Consider the following 25,001-nt stretch of genomic DNA (forward strand, 5'->3'; position numbering starts at 1 on the left):
AAATATTTTTCTTAGTTTTCATAGGAGATGATCCATGGGAATTAATGGTACACGAAACGAGTAGGTATGCCTGTCAAAAACTCTTAAAATCCCCGAGCACATTGCCCTTTTTTCATCGAGTAAGCCGCGCAGAATTAAAGGCCTTCGTAGCAATTAACGTCATAATGGGCATTGATTAGCTCCCGAATTTGATCATGACTAAAACACCACACGAGTACATACGGGTAACATACGAGTAACATACGAGTAACATACGGAACATACGGATACATACGAATACATACGACTAACATACGAGTAACATACGAGTAACATACGGATACATACGACTAACATACGGATACATACGAATACATACGAGTAATACGAATGTTTTTCTCATAAAGGAAGCTCTAGTTATAAGCCTTGCAAGCATTTTTCACGTCAGCAAACACGTACCCGGCTCAGTTTGAGGGGGGGGGGGGATGGGGTGGTGTTGATATACCCTCCAAGGCTTTCGTTAAATTTAGTCACAGTAAAATAAATTCACATGGAGTGCAAAACCCTTAAGGCGGCGAAAGACGAGATACAAAAACCCTCAACTTGTGGCGCAACATCGTTTCGTTGCAAGTTCTGGTCGATGTTTCGCGTTTTTCACTTTGCGTGATCAACTTGACCCGCAAAAAAAACATTTGTTGCGAGTTGAAGAAATGCAGGGCGCTGGGTGGTTGATTTGCTAGTACAAGAGCACATTTGTTGCGCGACAAGTTGTGAGCTTGATGAAAAACAAGCAACAAAGCCAAAATTTGTTGCTCAGAGTAGGTTCGCGCTCTACTTTTCGCAACAACTTTCTTCAACCCGCAACAAATGTTTTTGTTGCGCGACAAGTTGATCATGCAAGGTGAAAAACGGGAGAAATCGACCCAAACTTGCAACGAAATAATGTTGCGCGCCAAGTTGAGGGTTTTTGTATCTCGTATTTCGCCGCCTTTAGCTTGCGCAACAAGATGACAATATATTTTGGATGTTGCTCTCGTAGATGATTATGACTGTCAGGCCAGTTTACATTTAAGACACGTAAGGAAGTCAGAGCAGGTCTGTCATAATCTTTTACCCCATTTAAGCTTTCTGGCTTGATTTTGCACTGATTTATCATAGGCAACTTAAGCTGAAATAGTGAAATCAAGATGGCGGATCTGATGACGTCATACGACATCAGCGACATCCAAAATATATTGTTATCTTGTAGCGCAAGCAAAGGGTTTTGTTAACGAAAGCCTTGGGGGGTCGATCAACATCCCCTCCCTCCCCCCTCAAACTGAGCCGGGTACGTGTTTGCTGACGTGAAAAATGCCTGCAAGGCTTATAATTACTGCTTCCTTTATGAGAAAAACATTCGTATTACTCGTATGTATTCGTATGTATCCGTATGTTAGTCGTATGTATCCGTATGTTACTCGTATGTTACTCGTATGTTAGTCGTATGTATTCGTATGTATCCGTATGTTCCGTATGTTACTCGTATGTTACTCGTATGTTACCCGTATGTACTCGTGTGGTGTTTTAGTCATGATCCCCGAATTTAGCTTTATATTGATCAACCGATGGATTTTTTGCAAATAACAAGTCTTTTTTTTCCTAAAACAAATTTGTAATCGAAGGAATTTTCGCCTTCGGTATACCTCGGAAGATCGGTATCTTCAACAAATAAATCAATCCGATCGTGCGTTTATATTCCGCAAATGCGAGAAAACTTCCAGCGATTTTCTCTGTTGTTTTTCTTGTGTTGTGTAAGTTATCTTTCAGTCAAAGTTTTCGAAAGAGCATTTTTGTACACAATTTGACCTTGTTTGTTCTCTCATGAAACATGATAGTGATCAATTAACTAAATTAATCTTGCGGTTTTGTGTATTTTGACAAGCAGAAAACACGTGGTGAAATTTTGTTCGGCAGTGGCGTTTTTCCCCTTTTTTTTGCACTTATACCTGCAAGAAAACAAAGCGATTGGAATAAATTTCAAACAATTTTTATCCATTGAGTGGTTAGACTTAACTGTAAATTGCATAAGGCATATTTTGAGTTATAATAAATATTTTTCAAGCGCTTTGTTTAGTTAGCGATCAAAAACTTTCTTGATTGCTTAACGCGCGCTGCTTCGAAAATTTCTACCTTTACATTTTCAGTTGAGCCTTAGGACGTGTTTTGAATCACTTTTTAGCAATATTTTTACATCATCTGGAAGTTCACTGTTTCTTCTTCAAGGTGAACTTAATTCTAGAACTCAGTATCTTGTGTACATTTACTGCGCATATGGTTTATTTTTAACGCTCGCTTTCCAATGCAAAACCTCGAAAATTTCCCAAGTTATCTTGCCCAAGAAAACAGCGCACGCGAACGAATCATTGGGATAATATCTATGTTCTTTTGAGTAATTGGGCTTTTTTATTGTATATAGCTATGTCATGTAATTTTTAAGTCTTATTCTGTAAATAGTTTTTGGATTTCAGTTTCTTTATTTCTCTCGGCTTATTAGCATATTTTTCTTTGCTAGAGGTCTAATCAACCTCATCAATCCCAAGATTAAATAAAGCTTCATTCATTCATTCACCAAGGGACAAGGAATACCTTCCCTAGACACTATCACCACAAGGAGGGGTACTAGGCAGCTTGAAGTGAATAATCATCCTTCATCAATAGCTGCAAAAGGTCGCTGTCGAAACCCTCCACTGATCTACTAACCAATGGTTTGGTAGTGCTACCCTATGTGCTCAGTATTTCAGAAAGGATTGGCCTATTTCTAATGCAACAAAAAATCAAAGTCGCCTTCAAATCATTGAGAACTCTGAACAGTTTGTCCCTGCGACAAAAAGCCCAGGAAAAGGTTGACCAGCCACAATCTTAGCTTTCGGGGGAGAGAAACGACTGCCGGAAATATGTCTGGGTTCGCAGGCTACCACAATCTGGAATAGTATACAAAATCAGTTGCACCAACTGCAATTTTGTATACTATGGTCAAACTGAATGATTATTGAAAACAAGGAATGCAGAACACAAAAAGGGCAATTAATATGTTGGGACCATGACTCAAGATCTCCTGCCATGTCAATGAAAACAACAATGAAATGGATTTTGGAAGAGTCATAGTCATTGGACATGAGGCTAACTTTCATGTGCAACTCCGTTTGGAAGCCTGGATGTGAATAAAGGATCCACAAGTCTTTGGTATGCGCATAAGTCTCACGCTATGTTTTTTCTTGAAAATTCATGGGAGATTTTTTCCTCAGGGTGCGTTTGACGTGCTATTCTTTGAATCACACGTACTAATTATGTTGAAATTTCAACTGATTCATGAAGGCTCAAGAACCAGCCAAAACATCTTGAATGAAACATCAAAAAACTAGTCAGTGTCAAACCATTCTTTTACATTTAGAAAAGGACTGGCCTGGCGACAAAACAAAACACAATTAACACTCAGAGCTTGGCTTTACAAACGTCAAATAAAGAGCAAAAACCTGCTGCAACAGTGGCATTTTGGAAATGTATAAAGGAAATGATAAATGTTAAGCCCCAAAAATAATTAATATAGATGAATAATTATGTTAGTTGAAACTACTGTAAGATGGAGAACTTATGAGCACTTCAGAGATGAGAGTGACTATACCTCTAAATTTTTGTCAAGTGAATCCGAGGGCTTGTTTTGGAGTAATTTCTTCTTGTACAAATCTTTGTATTTTCGACAGAGGTCCCTGAAAAAAGTTAGGAATTATAGTCAATTTCAAATGAAAATCCATGCAGTGAACTTTAATTCACCATTAAGACAAAAACTAGCATGTCACAAGTGCAAAGTTGCTGAGAATTAGCATGCAGCACATGCCTCACACATTCCCAATAATTATCAGTTAATCAGTTTTTTGCATAATACACATTAACTTCTCCAAAAAATCATAAAGCAACCCCCATACACATGTACAAGAGGCAAGGAATGTATTCCGCATCCAAATCTCATTCTAAGATTTACATGCAGAATACAAGTAAATACAAGTCATGTACTCCACCTCACCTGTGTTCCTTCATGTGGGACCACGACCAATTCCTAAATCTCCTTTTCACATCCTCTTCAAGGATGCTTGTGATCGCATATTTCCACCTTTTTGCAGGGACCAAAGAATAAGGAGATGCTCAGCTACATGTATGGTACACCTTATAAGCTACTGTATACCTTGTAAGCAATCTTACAACACAATATCATACAGCATGCTTCATTCCTGTCAATCTCATTTTACCCTAGTCTTGATTTTTACCCCAAAAGACAACATCGATATTATCATTTGGAGACCTTCAATCAGGGACAAAACTACTTGAGACACTCCCTTTGTTCCAGGAAGGAATTCTTTAATCCCCTCTTGTGTTATGTTTCACCCCCCTCCCCCTTATCAATGTTGCAATCACATGACAGTGTCCACAAAGTGTGTTTCAACATTGCATGGTGGAAAGGGGGTTGGTTATTGATGTAAAAAGATGTTTCAAGATTGCATGAAGGATCTTCTGACATACAAACATTTACCGTATTTACACGTGTATTATAAGTCGACCTTTAATGGCCTCAAAAGAAGCTCCAAAAATCGCACTCAACACAGGTCAAGACTTACAGCCAAGTTCCAGCTAAATAAATTATTAAAAATTAACATAACAATGTTGTCTTGGGCATAACAAACGCAGTGGTGGACAATGAATGTAAAAATGAATGTAACCAATTCCAGTTGAAATGAAAAAGGATTTGTCAACTCTAAATGTTGAAGATGCTCACTACCATAAATATGAAATAGACACTAGAAATTTTCGTTTACCAAAGGCGGAAAGCTCAAAAAGGCATTTCTGTTTCTTCAAATAAGACATGATCATTCAACTGCTTAGTAACCTGGTGCAGTACCTCATGTTTGCATGCAAGCATCGTCACTCGCGTTGCCTGAAAATGCTGGTTGGTAACGATTGTTTTTTATTCTTTATACAAACATGGCTGATTTAAATGCTTTTGCAAACTTCGTAGTGTTTGGTTTATGAGTTTTTTGTGTTGTTTGTCATGTGAGATAATTATTATAAATCAACGACCAATTAAACCTTGCACATTTTGCATCATCTTTGAAGCGTAGTTACTAAAACAAGGAATGACCTGCAATGATCTACAATGACCTAAAATGAGCTACAATGACCTACTTGTACAATGAACTACAACGACCTACAATGATCTACATGTATAATGACCTACAATATGACCTACAGGTGATAATGACCTACAGTGAGCTACATTATGACCTACAATGACCTACATGTACATTGACCTATAATGACCTACATGTACAGTGACCTACTAAATGTTCAATGACCTACAATTACAATGATCTAAAGTGACCTACAATGAGCTACCATAACCTACAATGAGCTACAATGATCTACAGTGGTCTACATCTACAATGACCTACATGTACAATGAGCTACAATGAGCTACAATAATGATCTACAATGATCTACAGTACATTATAAGCTAAAATAAAAGACAATTTGCAGCTCTGAGGGCACTGCAGCATGTTTGCAGTAAAAGATTAAAAACATTCCACTCTGCAATTTGAACCAATCAAAACCTCGTTGTTGTGCAAGTTGAAAATTTTCATTGTACACTCTGAACCAAACAAAACATTGTGGGAATCATTTTTTCCTGCTTTAATTAAGATTTTATCCTTGCCAAGCAAAGCCTTGGTATTTGTACATTTTCAATTACCGGTAAGCTTTAAAACAAAGGAAAACCATCCAAGCGTCTTTTCTGCCTTCAAGTTCACATGCGTAATAATATTGCTGTCTTCATATGGGCTATCATGCAATGGACTAAAAGCATTGTGTGACAACGTGCAATGGATGTTTTCTGCTCACCAAACTCTTCACCCTGATCCTCTTTTGTCTTTCTTTTTGATTGTAAGTCATTTAAGTAGGCCATTGTAGGTCATTGTAGGCCATTGCATTGTACTGTAGCTACAGTAGGTAAATACGGTAGTACTTAGAATTACTGCTCCACCTGCTTATTTAAATTATTACAGTCAAGCTAAATCACAACACTGAAATAAACATTCACATTTCTCTTAATAACTTTAGATAATTATTTGATTGCAAGTCATTTTTTCCTTTCAGTACCACAGAATATTTTTCTTGAAAAGTAATTTGAAAAGAAGAAAATTTTAAGATGAATTTTCTGTTCTGGATATACAACAAAGAAAATAATAAATGGGGATTCTAAAAATGGAATTCAAAATTTTGAAAAATTAATACTGGTCAAGTGTCACATAATTATAGTTTGACCATAATCCTCAAAATTACTGTAGATAACAATACACATATACAAATATTCTACTGTGTCCACCGGATAAAAATTGATCTACACATTTCTACTAGGGTACCCCACGAAACCTACCAAAAATATGTGCAGAAGGCTGTACGCAGTGTCAAAGACAACACTTAGCAGGGGAGTGAAAGGAAAGAGCTATTGTGCAACTTTTCCATTTCCCGACAAAGGAAACGGAGAAATTAAAATCATTTTCCGACTGGATTGCCTATGGTAACCCAGTAATTACTAACAGAGTATTTGAACTAACCACTCTTTAGCATGGCCATGAAGTGGGCAGTTTGGTTTGTACTTTCTGAACAGGGAATTTGTGGCCATTCTGTCAAAGGACTCCAGTAATTTCATCACATCATGATACTGTTGCCTCATGAGAACTAAGGAGATCTCTTGCAAAACAAGGCTTAAAAATATCTATCAAAAGAAAAGTAATATAATTTTTATTCAAACTATTACATATTGTAAAATAATTAGGATAGTACGTGCACTCTCATTGGTCAATAGCTGTGTTGAAATGAGAGTATGTAAACACGGCTGTGAAATCACACAAATTTTGATTGGTTATGTGTTGTCAGGTGCGTGTGTTGATTGGCTGGTATGAAATATGAGTAGGTATTGAAATGTGTTTCAATTAAGAAGTAAAAAAAACCAGCCTTTTCCTTCATTTGTCGATTTTTTTCAGAGAAGTATTTTATAAAAGCAATAGAGGACTTTTTTCCATGTTTACATAGCCTCAACTAAACACTCAAGGAGTTGGGAGAATTCTTGACAGTTTTGTCAGGCATGTACTGGAGCTACTTTAAGCCACTGAAATTCTCATAATAAAACAAGCAATGAAAATGTTACCCTGGGGAGGGGGGGGGGGGGGGGAGGGGGAGGCTATATACATGTAGGTATGTGCAGTCCTACAGTAATGGGTATGTTTTTTTAGCTGTTGCAGTCTAAAATAGGCTATCAACTTTGACCGTTTGTGCCTGAAATAGGGTATGGTTTTGAATTGGGTAATGTTCTTTTAGAAGAAGCTACTTCTTCATCAACCAGGAAAGCAGATGGTGGTGGCAGATACCCTGTGTAGAAGTCACCTTAAATTAAAGCAAGAACACGACACTGCGAAAGATGTTCAAGCTTTTACAAGTAGACTTAGTGGAGTCATCCGGACCAGCCGTAGGTACTCAGCTGGAGAGAATTAGAGAAGCAAGCAGAAGAAGAGATGCCCAGTTTCAAAAGGTGATGGACGTTACCTTACAAGGATGGCCAACATATGTGGAAGAGGTCCCTCCCTAAATACGAGAATTCTTTGATTCACAGGGTCACTTATCAATCACCAATGGCCTTCTGACGTATGATGATCGCATAAAGATACCAGCAGACATGAGAAAAGAAATACTGGAACGCATAGACACGGGCCACCAAGGCATACTAAAATGCAGGGAATGTGCCAACCTGTCTGTATGGTGGCCACAAATTTCCAAGGAGATCAAGGCAAAAATAGAGTCATGCCACTTCTGTCAGGAACATCAGCCATCTTAAAGGAAGGAGTTACTAATCACCTCAGTTCTACCTGACAGGCCATGGCAGAATGTGTCCACAGACCCATTTGAGCTTAATGGTAGGAAATACATGTACCTGGTTGTGATGGACTACTATTCAAGGTTCATTGAGGTACTGAGCTTAGCAGAGATGACAAGCCAGGCTGTCATCCAGAAGCTGAAGTCTGTATTCGCATGACGGGGTATTCCCGAGGTATTAGTCAGCGACAACAGTACGTAGTTCAAGTCAGTCGTGTTTGATGTCTTCAAAGCAAAGTATCACACTGCATCAAGCCCACCTCACCATCAGGCCAATGGTACTGCAGAAGATGAAGCAAAGAGAATCCTGAATCAGGAGGATCCATTCGTTGCTTTTATGGCCTACCGTGCAACCCCAATCCCAGCAACCGGAAAGACTCCATCAGAATTGATTATGGAGAGACAGATACATACTACTCTCCCAACCATGTTGAAGGTCCTAGAGCCTAAGCTTCCACATTATTCTGCTGTCAGAGAAACTGATGCCAAAGCAAAAGGGGGTTACAATGAGTCCTTTGGTAGCAGAAATGGTGCAAGGGAACTACCACAGGAGATTGGGTCAGTGCCAAGCTGGATAATGAGAAGTGATAGACTACAAAGCTAAGGTTGCATGGTAAAGACAGTCCGAGAACGTTACGTCGTAGACACCGGGTGTCAATTGTTGAGAAGAAACCACAGAAACCTGACAAAGGTCCCTACAACAGCAGGAAAGTTCATACATTGTACAACAACATGTGGATGATGCTCTAGAGGATGAGTCCCGATGCCAGGAATCAGCAAAGAGCAAAGTTCCAAAGTTGCCCAAACTAAGGATACTATCAGTCCTACTAGCATCGTAAATACAGAGAGCAGCAACACCAGCCTGAATTGGTTCCCAGAGCAGAGGACATCCAGTGGGAGACTTGTAAAGAAACCTATTCGTTACAGAGAGGACGTTATTTTAATAGTGACACTCGTATTAGTTGGACGCAAATTTTCAATGAACGGTGGACAGCCATTTTCAGTTTCAGTTTGAAAAATGTTTTTCACTCTTGTTAACCTTTAAGAGATTCCCACTGTCAGTTTCAGTATAGATTCAATGTTGGTTTTGTCTCAAACCAATACCGTTTACTTTACCTTTCTTTGAAAAAAGAAGGGTGAAGTGTATAACAGCCAAAAATGGGAGGAGTGCGGCGACAAACAAACTGTAGACGACGGCCATGTGGTCAATTCAACTTTTAATTAACACATCATGCAATACATAACAAAGGGAGCTCTATCAAGATTGCTTGTTGCTAAGATACTTAGAGCATGCGCGTTGCCTTTGGACTCTGGCCATGTGCTTTCGTAAAATAGCCATTTCTTTGTTTGTTCATTAAAATTGTTGAGTTTTAAGACAGTAACCTCAACTCTTGCTCTGTATTATCAATTATTGTGCCCCAGGACTTGAGGTAGCAAGCAACATCAACATGTTGTAAATTATGCCTACGAGGTGCATACCTTAGGAATACTCAAATCTGATCCTGGTTTGACATTCATCTTTACTTTTGTAGTAGATGAGATTGGCTGTAAAACTAAATCAAACAAATACATGTTTGCATTTTGGATTATCTGTGTTCAAGAATTGCCACATGACAGAAGTACATGTAAGCACTTAATTTATTAATTTATTGGTATAAAATTATTATATCAGTCAGTATTGATGTCGAGTCAGCATATTTATTTTAAAGATAAATCACTGACTACAGGAAAGTGAAATAACTCACTGTATTTGAAGCCAGGTGGAGAGTAGTGTTTTGATGTTCTAATGGCTATTCCCCCTTTTGCTTGATTCTGCAAAAAACAATAATTATCAGGAACTTGCTGTACCAACTACTGGTTAACAGTTTTTGAGTACCTTGTAAATAAAACTGATCAAAGGTCTTTCAATAAACTAAAAAAATAGGTATGAAAATAATGCATCACAGTCTGCAAACTCCAAAATACATGTAGTTATGGAGAAAATTGCTTTCATGGTTTGACTATTCTTTGCTCAAATCAAATTTTACATTCTTTCTTCTCCTAATTCCACACCAGCATTAGCACCATTTTAACTTTCAAGAACTCTTGCTACATCTACATGTATATTTTGGTGTGGTTTGTCCTGGTTTTTCAAAAAGAAACAGGCCCACAAAAATAACTATTCATGAAGTTACCACCCAGTCCTCTTTTGATGGAAGATTTCCGATGTTATCCCTTGTATTCCAGTAGAGTGCAAGACTATCCAATTTCACGAGCTGTAGAGCAAAAAATGAATTAAAATCTCTTTACTGTTGCCATGTATTTTGACATCAAAGAGACCCCCAATTAACTTACATGTACAGTTGTATGCTTGGAAAATAATTGTTATTTTGCAAGGAAATTTGACCTTGATTAGGCTACAGCCTGTGAGAGTTAAAGAGTGTGACAATGAACACTGATCTGGAAAAATGTATATACCCTGTATTTGAAGTGCGGGCCATAGCCAAACAATTAAAAGAGAGAAATGATTCTTGCGCTAATCTGGACAAGTGTCCTTTACAGGTGTCTATAGGAGACATTGCTTAAATTGTCCAGAAACATGCAAGGATCTTTTCTCTCTTTCGAAAACTGGTCTGTAAATCAGACCAAATCACCATGTGAAGAGTGATAGAGACAACAAGGCTAACGGCCCTGAGGCACCCTACTTGTGTGATATGATAACCTCAAAGTAAGGCATCTGTATTGAGTCTATTTCTTGCAGCACAATAAGTTTAAATACCACAAGCATAAGACTGTAGTCTAAGATCTAATTGGAGCGCAAACTCACAGCCATTGTGTTCTTCCAACTGAGTCCATGACGCATCAACAAATAAACCCACACTCAAAGAAGGTAGTAGACCTACATGTAGAACTGTCTAGTGTTCTAGTGCTTGGGCACCAGTTGGGGTCACACTGTCAATTGAAATCAACTCTTGCTAAATGCAACTCAAATCAAACTTTGGTTGTTTTGAGGAGAATGGAAAACCAGAGAACGCGGAGAAAGAGAGAACTCGGAGAACTCGGAGCAGCACGTACAAAACATAGGTCAGTACAGGTCACAGGTCATTGTTTTACCAATACAGAGAGTATCTTAAACATTCACAAAAGCTAACCTTAGGCCTAATTAGGCCTAAACAAAAGTTTTTAGGCCTAAGGTTAGCTATGAATGTTTAGGATACTTTCTGTATTGGTAAAACAATGACCTGTGACCTGTGTTTTGTACCTGCCACCTCTCCAAGCAGAGTAGAGAACCAGCAAACTCAACCCACATGATACTGACTCTGGGAATTGGACCAGGGCCACATTTTTGGAAAGCGAGTGCTCTCCCTACTGTGCTAGCACTGCTCCCCAATGTACCAAGCTGTTATATTTTGTATCTTGTACAATGAAGAATTCATATTAAGTGACTTACCTTATGTACAAGTTGTACACTTGAGCTCACAATGGCAGGAATCCAGTTTTCATCTGTTGACTGAACATTTTGTTTAGATTTCATTTAGAAAGGGTTAATGAAATTAATAATATTATTATGGATTGAGTTAATCAACAAAATTAAAACGATGAAAGAGTCGCCCTGAAATGGAGTAAAATGGATGCACTCACTTCAGCAGACAGATTCTCCAAGGTAACACCAATGGAAAATGGCGAAGATGGGTTGGTGACCTGTCAACAACGAGAAAAACAATAATTGTTTTTGTTAAACCAATTTGATTCAAACAGGATGTAAAGCAGTTTAACCAAATAATTGGACGCAAGTTGCTTCATATAAAATTATACATGAATGTACAGCTGTACATGTATAAAGGCTACTTGATGATAAGAGATGGGAAATGGCAATTCAAACAGGAAAAAATTAATATCCCGCAAGATCTCTGCCAAAGCAGTCAGAGAGGGTTCTGACACATTGTCTCTTCTCGTATGCAGGGGTTGCTATAGACCACTTTCACAAATGGCAACTACCTTTACATTCTTTTGTATTTATGTTAATTAGACCTACTGCCCTCATTTTAAAACAAAACAATTAATATACTTTTGAAATTTGCTTCTTGCAGAGAGGCTAGGAAGGCTTATCACCCAGGTGGGTACTCCAGATTTCAAGCGACAGGGATGATCGAAGGATTTTTTTGGGTTTTTGGAAGGTTTTTTTGGGGGCAGCTGGATTTAAGTAGGGATTTTTGAGGGTATTCAACGCAATCTGAAGATTCAAGATAATTCCTGCATATCTCGGCACTGAATTTTTTGGGGGTTAAATTTTGATCCAGGGATTGTTTTGGGTTTTGTTTGAAGCCCAAGGGATTTTTATGGGTTTTGATTTTTGCCCCCATTCCATCAGCCCTTTCACTTGAAATCTGGAGTACCCCTCCCTCCCCCCTCCCCCTTCCTAGGGCTTATCAGCAATAAAACAGAAGAATATTGCATTTGTCCGCCATTATGAAAGAGGTCTATAAAATGTAAAGTTGGCGGCTGGTTGGAGTAGAGTAACCAACTCTTTCAGCAAGGGGTCTAACCTCTTGGGGAATGTCATTTTCAAAGAACACTCCCAAATGCCACATTTCCAAAACAAAAAGCAAAATTGATGATGTTGTTTAGACAACTTCATATTGTCATTGTCCAAATGAGTTTTAATCTTAGGTTTGGAAGAATCAACCTCTATTTTTATTTTTATTCTCTGAGTGCAGTACAGTAGCTGAAGCCTCTTGTCGCCAGTCCGTACTTATCGAAACCACTGTGTAACCCAAAAGAATCTGTTAATTTGATCATGCAAAGTGACTTGATGCCTGCACAAGTATTTGCATAGCCTTTATCTTGTACGTAAATTATGCTTCTTTACTTTCTTTATTATTCCTGCATAATTCAACCCCTTTTTGCCTTCGACATTAGTAGAATGTAATTTCTAATATTGGGTATCCTGTGCACAGGCTGAGCTTTAGCAAACTTTCATTTTTTCAGCGCCATCTTAAATTACGTCTTACATGCAACGATGATCGTGCACCTCGTGATTTTTTGTTCCTATAAGATTGTTTCTTCCTCCACCCTTTCAAAGCGACTGTCAAACACACTCCTATTATCCAAGGGGTACTACAGTTTTAAATACTGGAATAACCCTGGGCAAAATATAGAGCTCCCCTAAATTAATGCCATCCAAACTAATACTGTAACCTGATGAATGAAGATCAATGGAAATCCTTTTCATGAGAAAAGTTTCAAACAAAGCTAAGGAGGAGTAATTTTCAGACAAAAAACATGTTGGGATGTCATTGTCTGCAATAATTTTAAGGCATTACAGTTACTATATTACAGCCACAAAGGTCATACTTACAGAGTCCTCATAACGAATATGAATATTTCTTACAGATATCTGAAGTTGAAAATAATAAATAATAAGTAGTAGTAGTAATGTCGCGATTGATTGATAGGACAAACATACGTGTCCTGTTTACATTTTTGCAGTGGGCTCGGACATCAGCATACTAAGGGCATTTTAAACACATCTTGTCTGCATGAAGGAACTAAAGTACCATGGATATATGTATGAATTGGAGGGCTCTACAGTGAATATAAATGGAGCAGTAAGAGATACATACAGTACTGGTATGTATTACCCTGTTCTCTCTCATAGGAAGCAGCAAAGAAAATGGCTGAGATTGATTATTTGCTGCAACTGTTTTAACCCATTGATTGCTAGGAATGAGACTAAATAGATTTTAATCTCTCTAACGTCAGCCAATTTTACCCAATTTTATTCATCAGCGGGGCAAGGTACAGGAGTCAAAACAAAACAACTCCAAATACTTATCCCAAGTGACAAAAAATACAATGCTTTCTATAGTCGTGGACAAAACTCTTTAAGAAAACCTTACAAAACCTGACAAACAGCACTTTTTCTCCTTCCCCCTCCCCCTATCGAAGGCTGATTTGCCAAGTGTTGATTTCCAGGAAGCTGTTCGTGACCCCCACGAAAACAACATTGAGACAGGGGAGGGGGGGGGGGGGGTCAAATGGTTTGCTTACAACTGAAAGCGCTTGGAAGGGTAATTTTCTTAACAGTTTTGTCCACGATTGTAGTACGTTCAGAAAGCCCAGAGATTTTGGAGGGTTTAAAGTGCAGGTTGCGGGTTGCAGGTCATTGTTTTAACCATAACTGAAACAACCCAAACCTTTACAAAAAATGCTAACCTTAAGCTTAAGCATTTTCAGGCCTAATGTTAGCATTGCAGGTTTGAGTTGTATCTGCAACCTGCACTTTACACCCTCCATGGAGATGGTAACGTGAAACAGCATGGCAGGCTGCTGCTTGTCACAGAAGTAGATAAGGTAAATTGACTCCTTCCAATTTTCTCTCTCTTTTAGAAGTTCCAAGATAATTACTACATAGAAATACTCAGGGATACTACACACCAAAACATCTACTGTTAAGCTATTTATTATCCAACTTCTTTTGGACAAAATTTTTAGCAAGTGAATTGTACCTGTAAATACATGTAACCAATTATGTGAGACAGATTAGAGCGCGGCAAATATCTATTCAGCACCTAAAGTACTCAAGCCTATTCTCTGTATAGTAACTAACTGTACAATATTGTGGAATATTTGTACTAGCTTTGGGCATTTTCTGTACAATAACTAAAAGAGATGGATAATAACTGTACAATGTAGATAATAGGCAAATTCAGTCTACAATAGCATCTGCCATTTGCCGTAAACATGATCATGCTCAATCTCTCTAATAATAAAAAATGTTTGCCAATCAGCAAACCCTAACCCTAACTCTCACCCTAAATTCAAGTATTGATGTTTGGGAAGAGAATGAAACATGCATGGTACCTGAAGATTTTTCACAATTTGCATAGCCAACTTCTCCACAAAACTGTCAGATTTCTCATCTTTCTTTGAGACTGGAAGTTGAATAAAGCATATGTGTAAGAGGTCAGTGTTTTATGGCTGGATTGTTAGCATTCTGACCTTTTCCTCTTAACAAAGAGACTACTCTGTCCCGCGCCAGACAATTTAAGGGTGAAGGCTTAAACAACATCACCCACTTTAATCCACAACCAGTCAGGCATGTTCTGCTCTTTGATGTCATATCTTTGAAAGTTTTTTTCCTTTTTAACTATCTGATAATAGGTCATTGATTAATTAAAGGATTACAAAAACAGCAATTAAATTTGTTAAACGAATTGATGACATCATAATTACATGTATAGTGAACATTATTTTTGTAATCATTCCTGCCTGGCAAACTGTTTCTCGATAATATGTGTATTGTGAACTCTAAGCTGACTAAGGAAACTCTTTCTGTGATTTAGAAAAGGTTGGAAAGGGGGGGTATTCTCCTAAACTATCCCTGATGGTTACCACATTTCACACATACAAACCATGCATCCTACAATGGAATTTAATGAGGTATTCTTCCATACTTGATGATAATCAAAAACACCAGTTTTACTGCTGAATTGTGGGATCATGCAATCCCTTATTTCATCAATAATCCATATTTAATGCAGTCGTTTCACTTTCATGGGTATACTACACACCAATGTGAGTCTTTACCATTTTTCTTTTTTTCCTCCTCTAGTTTTCTTGCCAGTTCAACTGCCTCTAGCTGCCTTTGCTTCTTCTCTTGTTTGGCTTTCTCTTCTTTTTCTTCATTGTATGTGGCAACTGAGAGGAAAGAGTTTTTTTTGCTATTAATCAACAACTGCAAATGTAAATTTAAACATTATTGATATTCCTATAATGGTCAGGTTTTGTAATATAAATAATGAAAGCATTCCACATCGATGGATGAACTGTTCTTGTTTTAAAATCACTACTGTAACAGTGTATGTACAAAAAGCGTGACAGTGCTTGTTTAATTTTTCATGCCTCAAGTGCAGTGCGTATTCGAGGGTGGCGCTTATTAAAAACTGGACACCTGCAGCCACACAGAAACATTTCTGTATACAGATTAACAGAAACGTCTTTCAGTAGTCACTATTTGACTACTTACCACATTTACTATAAAGACGAGCAGTGATATACTATCACTTTGAACTGAAGAACATTAGTTTTGATGCAAAGAATTCCCCATGCTGTGTTAGAGTTACTTTTCAGTGGATTTTTTTAAAAATTTGATGGAATTCCTGGAATAAGCCCTGCATTGGGACAGCAGTGCTTATTCCAGGGACGGTGCTTATTTGCTTCTTGGTCCCCGATGGGGCGGTTATTCAAATTAATAAGGTACACTGGTTTTACCCCTATTAAAAACAAACATACAGTACTTTGATTGACTATGAAAGAGTCTGTTCATTTGAGTTTAATCTTAATGCTACAGTACTATATGTGCAATGGAAAGTGAAATACAAAAATATGACTAAATTTTAAAGGTACAGCAAAATTATACAGTCAAGGAAAAATTGACTGCATTCAAATGACCTATATACAAGTGTCACAGCTAAAGAAAGGGAGGACATACTTGTGACAAAGCAAAACTGTTTTTGGCTCGATCCAAGGTGAGCAGTCCACAAGTTGGTCCTGTCCCACTTTTTTACCTGCCCGCTTGTACACAAGGTGGGCCACAATGAGCAATCCTTAATAACCACTTCAGTAATTCAGATCCACATCCCAAATGTTGAATCCTGATCCAGAATTTCTAGGAAAATGAACTTACCTGTGTTTGGTCTGACAAGTAAATAGAGGCCATCAATCTGAGCAATGACTGGCTCAGAATACAAGTTTTTCCAGGGAATCTTTAACACCAACTTTCCTAAAACCAGAACATGTGAAAATTATATTAATGATTACTGTACAATGTATATGAAATTTAACACAAACAAGTTAAGACCAAGTTTACAGTTCCATCATTTTATTGCCCAACATGCTGAAGCATTCAGCATGGATCACATTTTTACAATAATGAAGCTGTAAAATGTTAGTGACTTAAAAACTCGACATGTAAAATGAATTTCAAAATGATGAAATAGAGTTATTCAAATACATGTACATTCATCATTTCATATTATTCTTGTGGATTCTTATGAGCGTTATATACCGGAATAAACCGGAATATGCCGAAAGGAGGCGGAATAACACCATAATCCAATGCAATAAAACCTTAACAAGCTGCTATTTCAACACAACATCTAAACATATCTCAAAATACATTAGATATATTAATAACTACATTTTGTACAAATATTATCTACCTAAGTGTCCTCGAAGCACTTTCACTGGCAAGTCGAGATCATTCTGCCAAAAGAATCAGTAGGTATGAAACAAACGTCAAACATTTCTTATACACACTGTAGTAAGAAAACCTGTTGTCATGTTTTTCAGGCTTGAATCAAAATACCTTTCAAAAAAAGCCTTGGATACTAGCAAATTGAATGCTTGTGACAAAAGAGCACAAAAAATAGTGCCTGTATGCACTTAACACAGGTACACAGTGTAGGATAATTTAAAGTCATGGCTGGCCTATATATATAAAAGCAAGGATTGAAGTTGCTGGTAACCTTGTTTTTCAATAAAAACCTCGGTGCTTTTCTAATGCAAATGCAGACTAGTAAGCATTACAAAAATTTATTTACACGACAACAGCAGTATGTACATTAATTCATGGTCCCCTACAATCTTGTTGCCATTCAATAACCCAGGTCACCCGGTAAAACAATACAGCCTTTTGTAATTTTTACTAGTATACCGGTAAATCCCTTTCCCTCCTAAAAAGGACACATGTAGATTTTGCTTTGTATAATTAAAACCAGACAATTTTGCACATGAATGGGAACCATTACAGGTGTGAAAGAGTTTAATAAAACAATACGGCCTGCACAAAAAAGTCATGCCCAAATAATATTATATTACAGATGGATCATCCGCCTATGACAAACTTGAGCAAGGAAAATTGATCTATCTGAAAATTTGCCTGTGTATTAACTGCATTACTAAAGGACAACAGATAGATCACCCATTCTATCCAAACCAGTAATCAAGCTTTGTAGTGTCCCTACAGTAGTCAACTTTCTTTTTCATCAACTCAATGAAAAATTTTGTTGCTTCACCCACCCAATGGACGAATGAGACCCCAGAGTTTCTAAACTAACCATGTCGACAACCACAATACAGTCCGACCTCTATTAAGCGGTCACCCTCCATTAAGCGGCCACTTTCCAAAGTCCCAATTTATTTGTCAGTTAACTGACTCATACCTAAGCCCAACTTTCACAGCTAATATCAGGCAGGGGGGGGGGGCTGGAGGGCCAGAACTCCCTATAAGTTAGCGTCTCCGGTGCCTACATGTTAGCCCCCCCCTCCCCCCCAACAATATTTGCGATAAAAATGCCTCCATATGCATGTAACAGCCTCGCCTTCTATTAACCTTAAACAAACTTCAGGTTCATCATTCAAACTCTCACCAAAGCACTCTCCTTCAAAATCAAACTTTCCAGCTGGACATCTCCTGTAAATGTCAAAACACAATAGCACATAGATTCGGTTCATAGAAAAAACAAACGAAGTCCACGCAGTTTGACATTTCCCGAGATCGTAAATCAACGACCCACCTCCCCAAATTCCTATCCTTAACTGCGACGAATCGAGATTTTCCAGATACTGGCCAGCGAATTTGTTGAGAAGATCGACCACTTGAGACTCGAAAACCATGTTGGCTACGCGAAACAATTCATTCTAACCCGAAAATGTTCACTAATCATATCGCCACTGATCGTCCCACTGATCGGAACACTGATCGCCACAACTTTCGCTTTCCACCAGCGACACAACCATGAGCCCGCGATCTATAGTGAAATATAAGAATAACACCTCACGGTCCACCTCACGATTTTTTTCAGAGGGCGCGAAAAATTCCACTCAAGTCCCGTTATTACGCGGGATGACGTAGTCAGTCCGCCTTGACATTTCGGTCTCAGGTCCTTGGAAGTTTTCATCGGAGTCACAAATCGTACTGTTTTTTTAACTTTCCCAAAGCTTATTAACTGCAATCTGCCTTCAGCCAATTGACCGAGTTCGACATTGTTCGATCAACTTTTTCTAAGCTTCTTTCTCAGTTTTTTTTTAATTCAAGGCGACATACGCTGCTAATCTAGTCCTAGATTAAGTAATTTTTTTCCTCGTCCAAATGGCATCGCTTGTTTACGAAAGGGAAAATTGCGACGTGACCCATCAATTTCTCGCATGTTCAGTTGTAGTGCGAGTTTTCCGTGCATTATTATAAAAATATGCTGCCATATTTATTTGCTTAACGTATCGCAAGTTATTGTGGGAATTTCAATACGACTGCAGGTTCCACGGGTTGTTTTCACCAAACAACTGTCGCGTTTCTGGCTCAGTTTTAGATTAAGTGATGGGCGCAGTGGTGAGAGCACTCCCCTCCGATCATGACTAAAACACCACACGAGTACATACGGGTAACATACGAGTAACATACGACTAACATACGGATACATACGACTAACATACGGATACATACGAATACATACGAGTAATACGAATGTTTTTCTCATAAAGGAAGCTCTAATTATAAGCCTTGCAAGCATTTTTCACGGCAGCAAACACGTACCCGGCTCAGTTTGAGACCCTGGCTTTCGTTAAATTTAGTCACAGTAAAATAAATTCACATGGAGTGCAAAACCCTTAAGGCGGCGAAAGACGAGATACAAAAACCCTCAACTTGTGGCGCAACATTGTTTCGTTGCAAGTTCTGGTCGATGTTTCGCGTTTTTCACTTTGCGTGATCAACTTGACCCGCAAGAAAAACATTTGTTGCGGGTTGAAGAAATGCAGGGCGCTGAGTGGTTGATTTGCTAAAAAAAGAGCACATTTGTTGCGCGACAAGTTGTGAGCTTGATGAAAAACGAGCAACAAGGCCAAAATTTGTTGCTCAGAGTAGATCCGCGCTCTACTTTTCGCAATAACTTTCTTCAACCCGCAACAAATGTTTTTGTTGCGCGACAAGTTGATCATGCAAGGTGAAAAACGGGAGAAATCGACCCAAACTTGCAACGAAATAATGTTGCGCGACAAGTTAAGGGTTTTTGTATCTCGTATTTCGCCGCCTTTAGCTTGCGCAACAAGATGACAATATATTTTGCATGTTGCTCTCGTAGTTGATTATGACTGTCAGGCCAGTTTACATTTAAGACACGTAAGGAAGTCAGAGCAGGTCTGTCATAATTTTTTACCCCATTTAAGCTTTCTGGCTTGATTTTGCACTGATTTTTTGCACTGATTTATCATAGGCAACTTAAGCTGAAATAGTGAAATCAAGATGGCGGATCTGATGACGTCATACGACATCAGCGACATCCAAAATATATTGTCATCTTGTAGCGCAAGCTAAGGGTTTTGCACTCCATGTGAATTTATTTTACTGTGACTAAATTTAACGAAAGCCTTGGGGGGTCGATCAACATCCCCTCCCTCCCACCTCAAACTGAGCCGGGTACGTGTTTGCTGACACGAAAAATGCCTGCAAGGCTTATAATTAGAGCTTCCTTTATGAGAAAAACATTCCTATTACTCGTATGTATTCGTATGTATCCGTATGTTAGTCGTATGTATCCGTATGTTACTCGTATGTTACTCGTATGTTACTCGTATGTTAGTCGTATGTATTCGTATGTACCCGTATGTTCCGTATGTTACTCGTATGTTACTCGTATGTTACCCGTATGTACTCGTGTGGTGTTTTAGTCATGATCCTCGCCTCCCACCAATGTGGTCCGGGTTCGATTCCCAGATCCGACGTCATATGTGGGTTGAGTTTGTTGGTTCTCTACTCTGCACCGAGAGGTTTTCTCCGGGTACTCCGGTTTCCCCTCTCCTCAAAAACCAACATTTGATTTGATTTGCGTTAACTTGTTAATTTAAATTTACAGTGTCCCCGATTAGTGCTCTACGGCGCTAGAAGATTAGACACTTAAATAAAGTTCCTTTCCTTTCCTTTCCTTTATTAAGTCAACATTTTTTAAACCCCGGTCGCTTTGTTCAAGAAAAAAAAAACACAAAGCCCGTCGCCAAGGACAGAAAATTTATCAAAGCCCGTTCCCACAATTTAGGACATCGATAAACGCTTCAAAAATATTCCCTTTCTTTCTATAGTTTCTTCAACGGAAGCCACATGCAGTCAAAGACTGTCTATTTTTCAAGTTCAAATCGATTAGCCAAGCCTGAAAGTTTCTTCCGCATGCCTTTCTCTAAATTACGCTTGCCTACTATAAAGTGCTTTGTTGCCTCGTTCCTCCTTAGGCTCTGCGCCATTCCACTCAATTACGAAAAGGACGGAGTGATATAGTTCCTCGTAATACCGAAATAGCAAAAGCTAGAAAGCTAACCAAAAACTCTCCTTTTTCGATCACGTTTCGTGCTCTTTTTATCAGATTTCTTGGAAGGTCTGGCTTGAATTTCAGAATTGAACTTTCTGTTTTTCTTCATCTTTCTTTGAGATAAGACGCCTTTGTTGAAATTTGGACGCCCAAAATAGCCTGGAGAGCCGCTTGTGACAAGATAGCCTTCGGGTTTGCCCCAAGAATACAAACGTCTTTCCATGAGAAGCAGTCTGGAATCAAAGCGATGGATAAAGTAACACATGAAGCCAACAGTGCAAAGAGCAACCAGGATATTGAAGAAGAAGCCGTAACACGAAGAAGGACTGTAGTTTGATTTGCTGTTCATACCAGGATACGTTGCAAAGATGAGGTCAGAATTTTGTGCAAGTTCACTGAAATATTTATGTGTAATTGATACCACTCCGCAGGTAGGTCAGCTTGGGGCCAATCAATTTGCTTGACTCATTTTCTTCCCTTATTCGTTTATATAAAAAAAATATATTTTGAACAATCTTCACGTAAAGAAAACCTGAAGGAAAAAGCAGAAACTTGAAAAAAAAAATTATTTTGTAATCTTATCTTGAGCTATTCCTGAACAACACCCAGGCCACTTATTTCATATGAATGACGTGTATTGTTGTATGTCTTGTTCTTCAAACGATACCGCTACAAGAACACAATCTGCAGTTACTTATCTTAATATCATCTTTTTCACTTTTGGGATCTTTTCCCAACAAGAATAATATTCACTGTTGGAGATCATTTGGCAACAAAAAGTCTTTTTAAAAAAAGAACTGTGAAAATCGCAATGTTTTGTCTCCGTATTCCTCCGTAACCTCTTAAGTGTATTCTATAAACACAATTTTCTTCTTTATGAACTCAATTCCTTAAATATCACGTCACAACATTCGCACTAAAGACCCCACTAAACACTTGAAAACAATGGTCTACCTGTGTTCTCAAAAATTGGGCTGATGATAAACGAATACAGTGACTAGTCCCCCACGCAGACACTCTTAGGGCTTCGTCGCGCGTTCCTCGTGACGAGGCCCTAAGAGTATCTGCGTGGGAGGCTATCAATGGCAGTCCATTGTCTCTACCTTGATAATCAACATTGTTCACATATCACATAACCTGTGTGGCTGCCGTTTCGAGGAGAAGAAAAAGTTGGCGCGAAGGAATTTCTCATCTCGTTGTCAGGAGAGCCACACAGGTTACATGTCACACTGAAATGAAACCTAATTTGCAATAACCATTTAAATCTTTTGAACAACATAAAATAAATACAGCAAAAGGAAAGAGAAGCATGGATGGACACAAATGGACAAGAATGAAACGGATTGCTTTGAGTGCCACCTTCACATTGCATTTCAAGCCGGGACGGGATAGGTTTTATGTGTTGACAACTTTACGAGCAGTCACAAACTAAATTTCATTGCCGTGAAATTGTCATCTTCCCACGACCTGCTCCCGTCCGATCTTGTAGCACAGTCGGTAGAGCAGCGGTGATCTAATACGAAGGTCGTGGGTTCAATTTTCCCCCTGGTCCTGGTCCTTGTGTGGATCCCTTTCCATTAGTAGGGCTAACAGGCACATGCTTTACATGGGTAGAATATAGCAATTCACATTACCCTCAAAACTCCCCCTGTTTTCTCAGCGCTTTAGACCACGGAGTTCTGTGCTTACGGTAGAAATAAAAATTCAGTTTGGAATCTTTTCCGCCCGCGATGATTCATACAATAACCTCACATCTGAAAGTATTTGTTAAAGTGGACAGATGATTTTTCTTTGAGAACGACAAGCTTTAAGGTAAGGAGAATTTTCTACGTTGTTTGGCTAGATCTTGCTTCTCCAATCGACCTGTTTCTTGGTAACCAGTTTGTTCAGTCGTTCCTAAACAGTTTGTGAACGAAGCATTGTGTTCAATTGGCCATTGTGAGTCACAACCTACTATTAGAAAGCACTGTTTGAGAATTCCAACGCCATTCCTCCCAATATAGGAATCAAAAACGTGAAACTAACATTCGGAAAAAGCCTTAAACAACCAAATACAAAAAGAAATCAAATTCAAAAAAAGAAAATTAATGTTTTCGTTACTTAGATTTTGCGATGGTCTCCCTTCCAAGTTCCAGCTTCACTCGAACGCACTTAACAACTTCTCACGGTCTTTCATCTCCTCACCCTCCCGGGGAAATGAAAGACTGTCCCAATATATTAAAATTCAGCTTGGTAGTGAGGCTTAAAGGACACAAATAAAAGAAGTGAATAAGCATGTTCATTCAGTTTCCTTTGTTTGTGTCCTCTAGGCCTAGATGCCAAGCCGACTTTTAATATATCGAAAGTGGTCTATTGTAAAATTATACGTAATCGGTTATATAAATGACAACAAAATGCAACCCAGAACGCTCACATGCTGTGTGAGTTAACACCCGCTTGGCAGCTCTGTTTGTTTCCCAGTACAGGAATCAAAAAACGTGAGAAGAAGATTGGAAAGTAGCCTTAAACAACCAAAAACAACAATAAAACCAAGTAAAGAAGAAAAATATATATAAGATTAGAAGTCCTCATGCAGCGGGGGTCTCCCATGAACTGGCAAATCAACAACAAAATGAATTCATTTCTTCCATTACAGGAATAAAAAAGACGTAGAAAGAAGATAAGAAAATAGCCTTCAACGGTCAAACAAAATAAAAAATGAAATAAAAAAAAATAGATATCACCTTTTAATAATAATAATAATTGTCGCGGCTAATCGCCGTCGCAAGTACAGCAATGACGCAGCTCAACAAGGTCGAACCGAAAGCATACAAAGGCGCCTCTGGCAGCCGCTATACGGCATACCTGACATTCCTCAAAAAGCTTTAGTAAAAGTAAATTCTGGTAGTATTGCTATGCTGATTGTCACCGATCAATTCACCTACCTTGGCTCTACTGTGTCCAGCAATTTGTCTCTCGACTCAGAGATAGACAAGCGCATTGCCAAGGCTGCCGCCGTTTTGTCTAAGTTGAACAAGAGGGTGTGGGATTAAACTCAAGGTATACCAGGCATGCGTCCTCAGTACCTTATTGTACGACAGCGAGTCTTGGACGACATACGCTAGACAGGAGAACCGCCTGGAGATCTAGAGCTTCCATCTGCGCTGCTTGCGACGGATCATGGGCATCACATGGCAGGACAAAGTCACCAATGTTGTTGTGCTTGAGAAAGCTGGTTCTCTTAGCATGCATCTCATGCTTTGCAAGCGTCGACTCCGTTGGCTCGGTCATGTACGTCGCATGGAGGACGGCCGTATACCAAAGGACCTTTTGCATGGTGAGCTGGCTACAGGATGCCGCCCAATAGGTCGGCCAGCACTGCGTTTCAAGGATGTCTGCAAGCGTGACCTGAAACTCACAGGCACTGACACAGAGAGCTGGGAGGCGCTTGCACTTGATCGCGATGGCTGCCGCCACGCTGCCAGTAGTGGGGTCATTATTATTATTATTATTATTATTATAAGAGGGGCGAGTGCGTTTCTTGCTTTATGGGCAAGATGATGTTTTGAAAGTTCTTAAAATTGCATGATCTCTAAGCGAGTGCAATTTGAGAACTTACAGAAACAAGCAAGCGGCTGATTCCAGCTGGCTGTAAGCTGTGCTCCAAGGTCATACATGGACCGTATAGCGGCTGCCAAGGGCGCCATGGTATGCTTTCGATTTGACCTTGTTGAGCTGCGTCGTTGC

At 38.9% G+C, this 25,001-nt stretch overlaps 1 protein-coding gene across 1 annotated transcript in view; it reads right to left on the minus strand.

Annotated features, from left to right (window-relative positions):
- Positions 1-18,723, minus strand: part of LOC137992529 (intermembrane lipid transfer protein VPS13A-like) — a 139,218-nt gene extending 120,495 nt beyond the window's left edge. Inside the window, exons 1-15 of the mRNA XM_068837896.1 lie at positions 18,495-18,723; positions 18,348-18,391; positions 17,139-17,181; positions 16,604-16,699; positions 15,505-15,615; positions 14,779-14,849; positions 13,274-13,312; positions 11,557-11,616; positions 11,366-11,425; positions 10,110-10,190; positions 9,681-9,747; positions 9,415-9,488; positions 6,621-6,781; positions 4,040-4,126; positions 3,641-3,725 (exon numbers count right to left, since the gene is read on the minus strand). Coding sequence (XP_068693997.1) covers positions 3,641-3,725; positions 4,040-4,126; positions 6,621-6,781; positions 9,415-9,488; positions 9,681-9,747; positions 10,110-10,190; positions 11,366-11,425; positions 11,557-11,616; positions 13,274-13,312; positions 14,779-14,849; positions 15,505-15,615; positions 16,604-16,699; positions 17,139-17,181; positions 18,348-18,391; positions 18,495-18,594 — 1,179 coding nt within the window. The 5' untranslated portion in view covers positions 18,595-18,723. The remainder of the gene's footprint in view (positions 1-3,640; positions 3,726-4,039; positions 4,127-6,620; positions 6,782-9,414; positions 9,489-9,680; positions 9,748-10,109; positions 10,191-11,365; positions 11,426-11,556; positions 11,617-13,273; positions 13,313-14,778; positions 14,850-15,504; positions 15,616-16,603; positions 16,700-17,138; positions 17,182-18,347; positions 18,392-18,494) is intronic.
- Between the last annotated feature and the right edge of the window lie 6,278 nt (positions 18,724-25,001).

Source organism: Montipora foliosa, chromosome 2 (genome assembly GCF_036669935.1).
Source record: "Montipora foliosa isolate CH-2021 chromosome 2, ASM3666993v2, whole genome shotgun sequence".
NCBI classification, from domain to species: Eukaryota; Metazoa; Cnidaria; class Anthozoa; order Scleractinia; family Acroporidae; genus Montipora; species Montipora foliosa.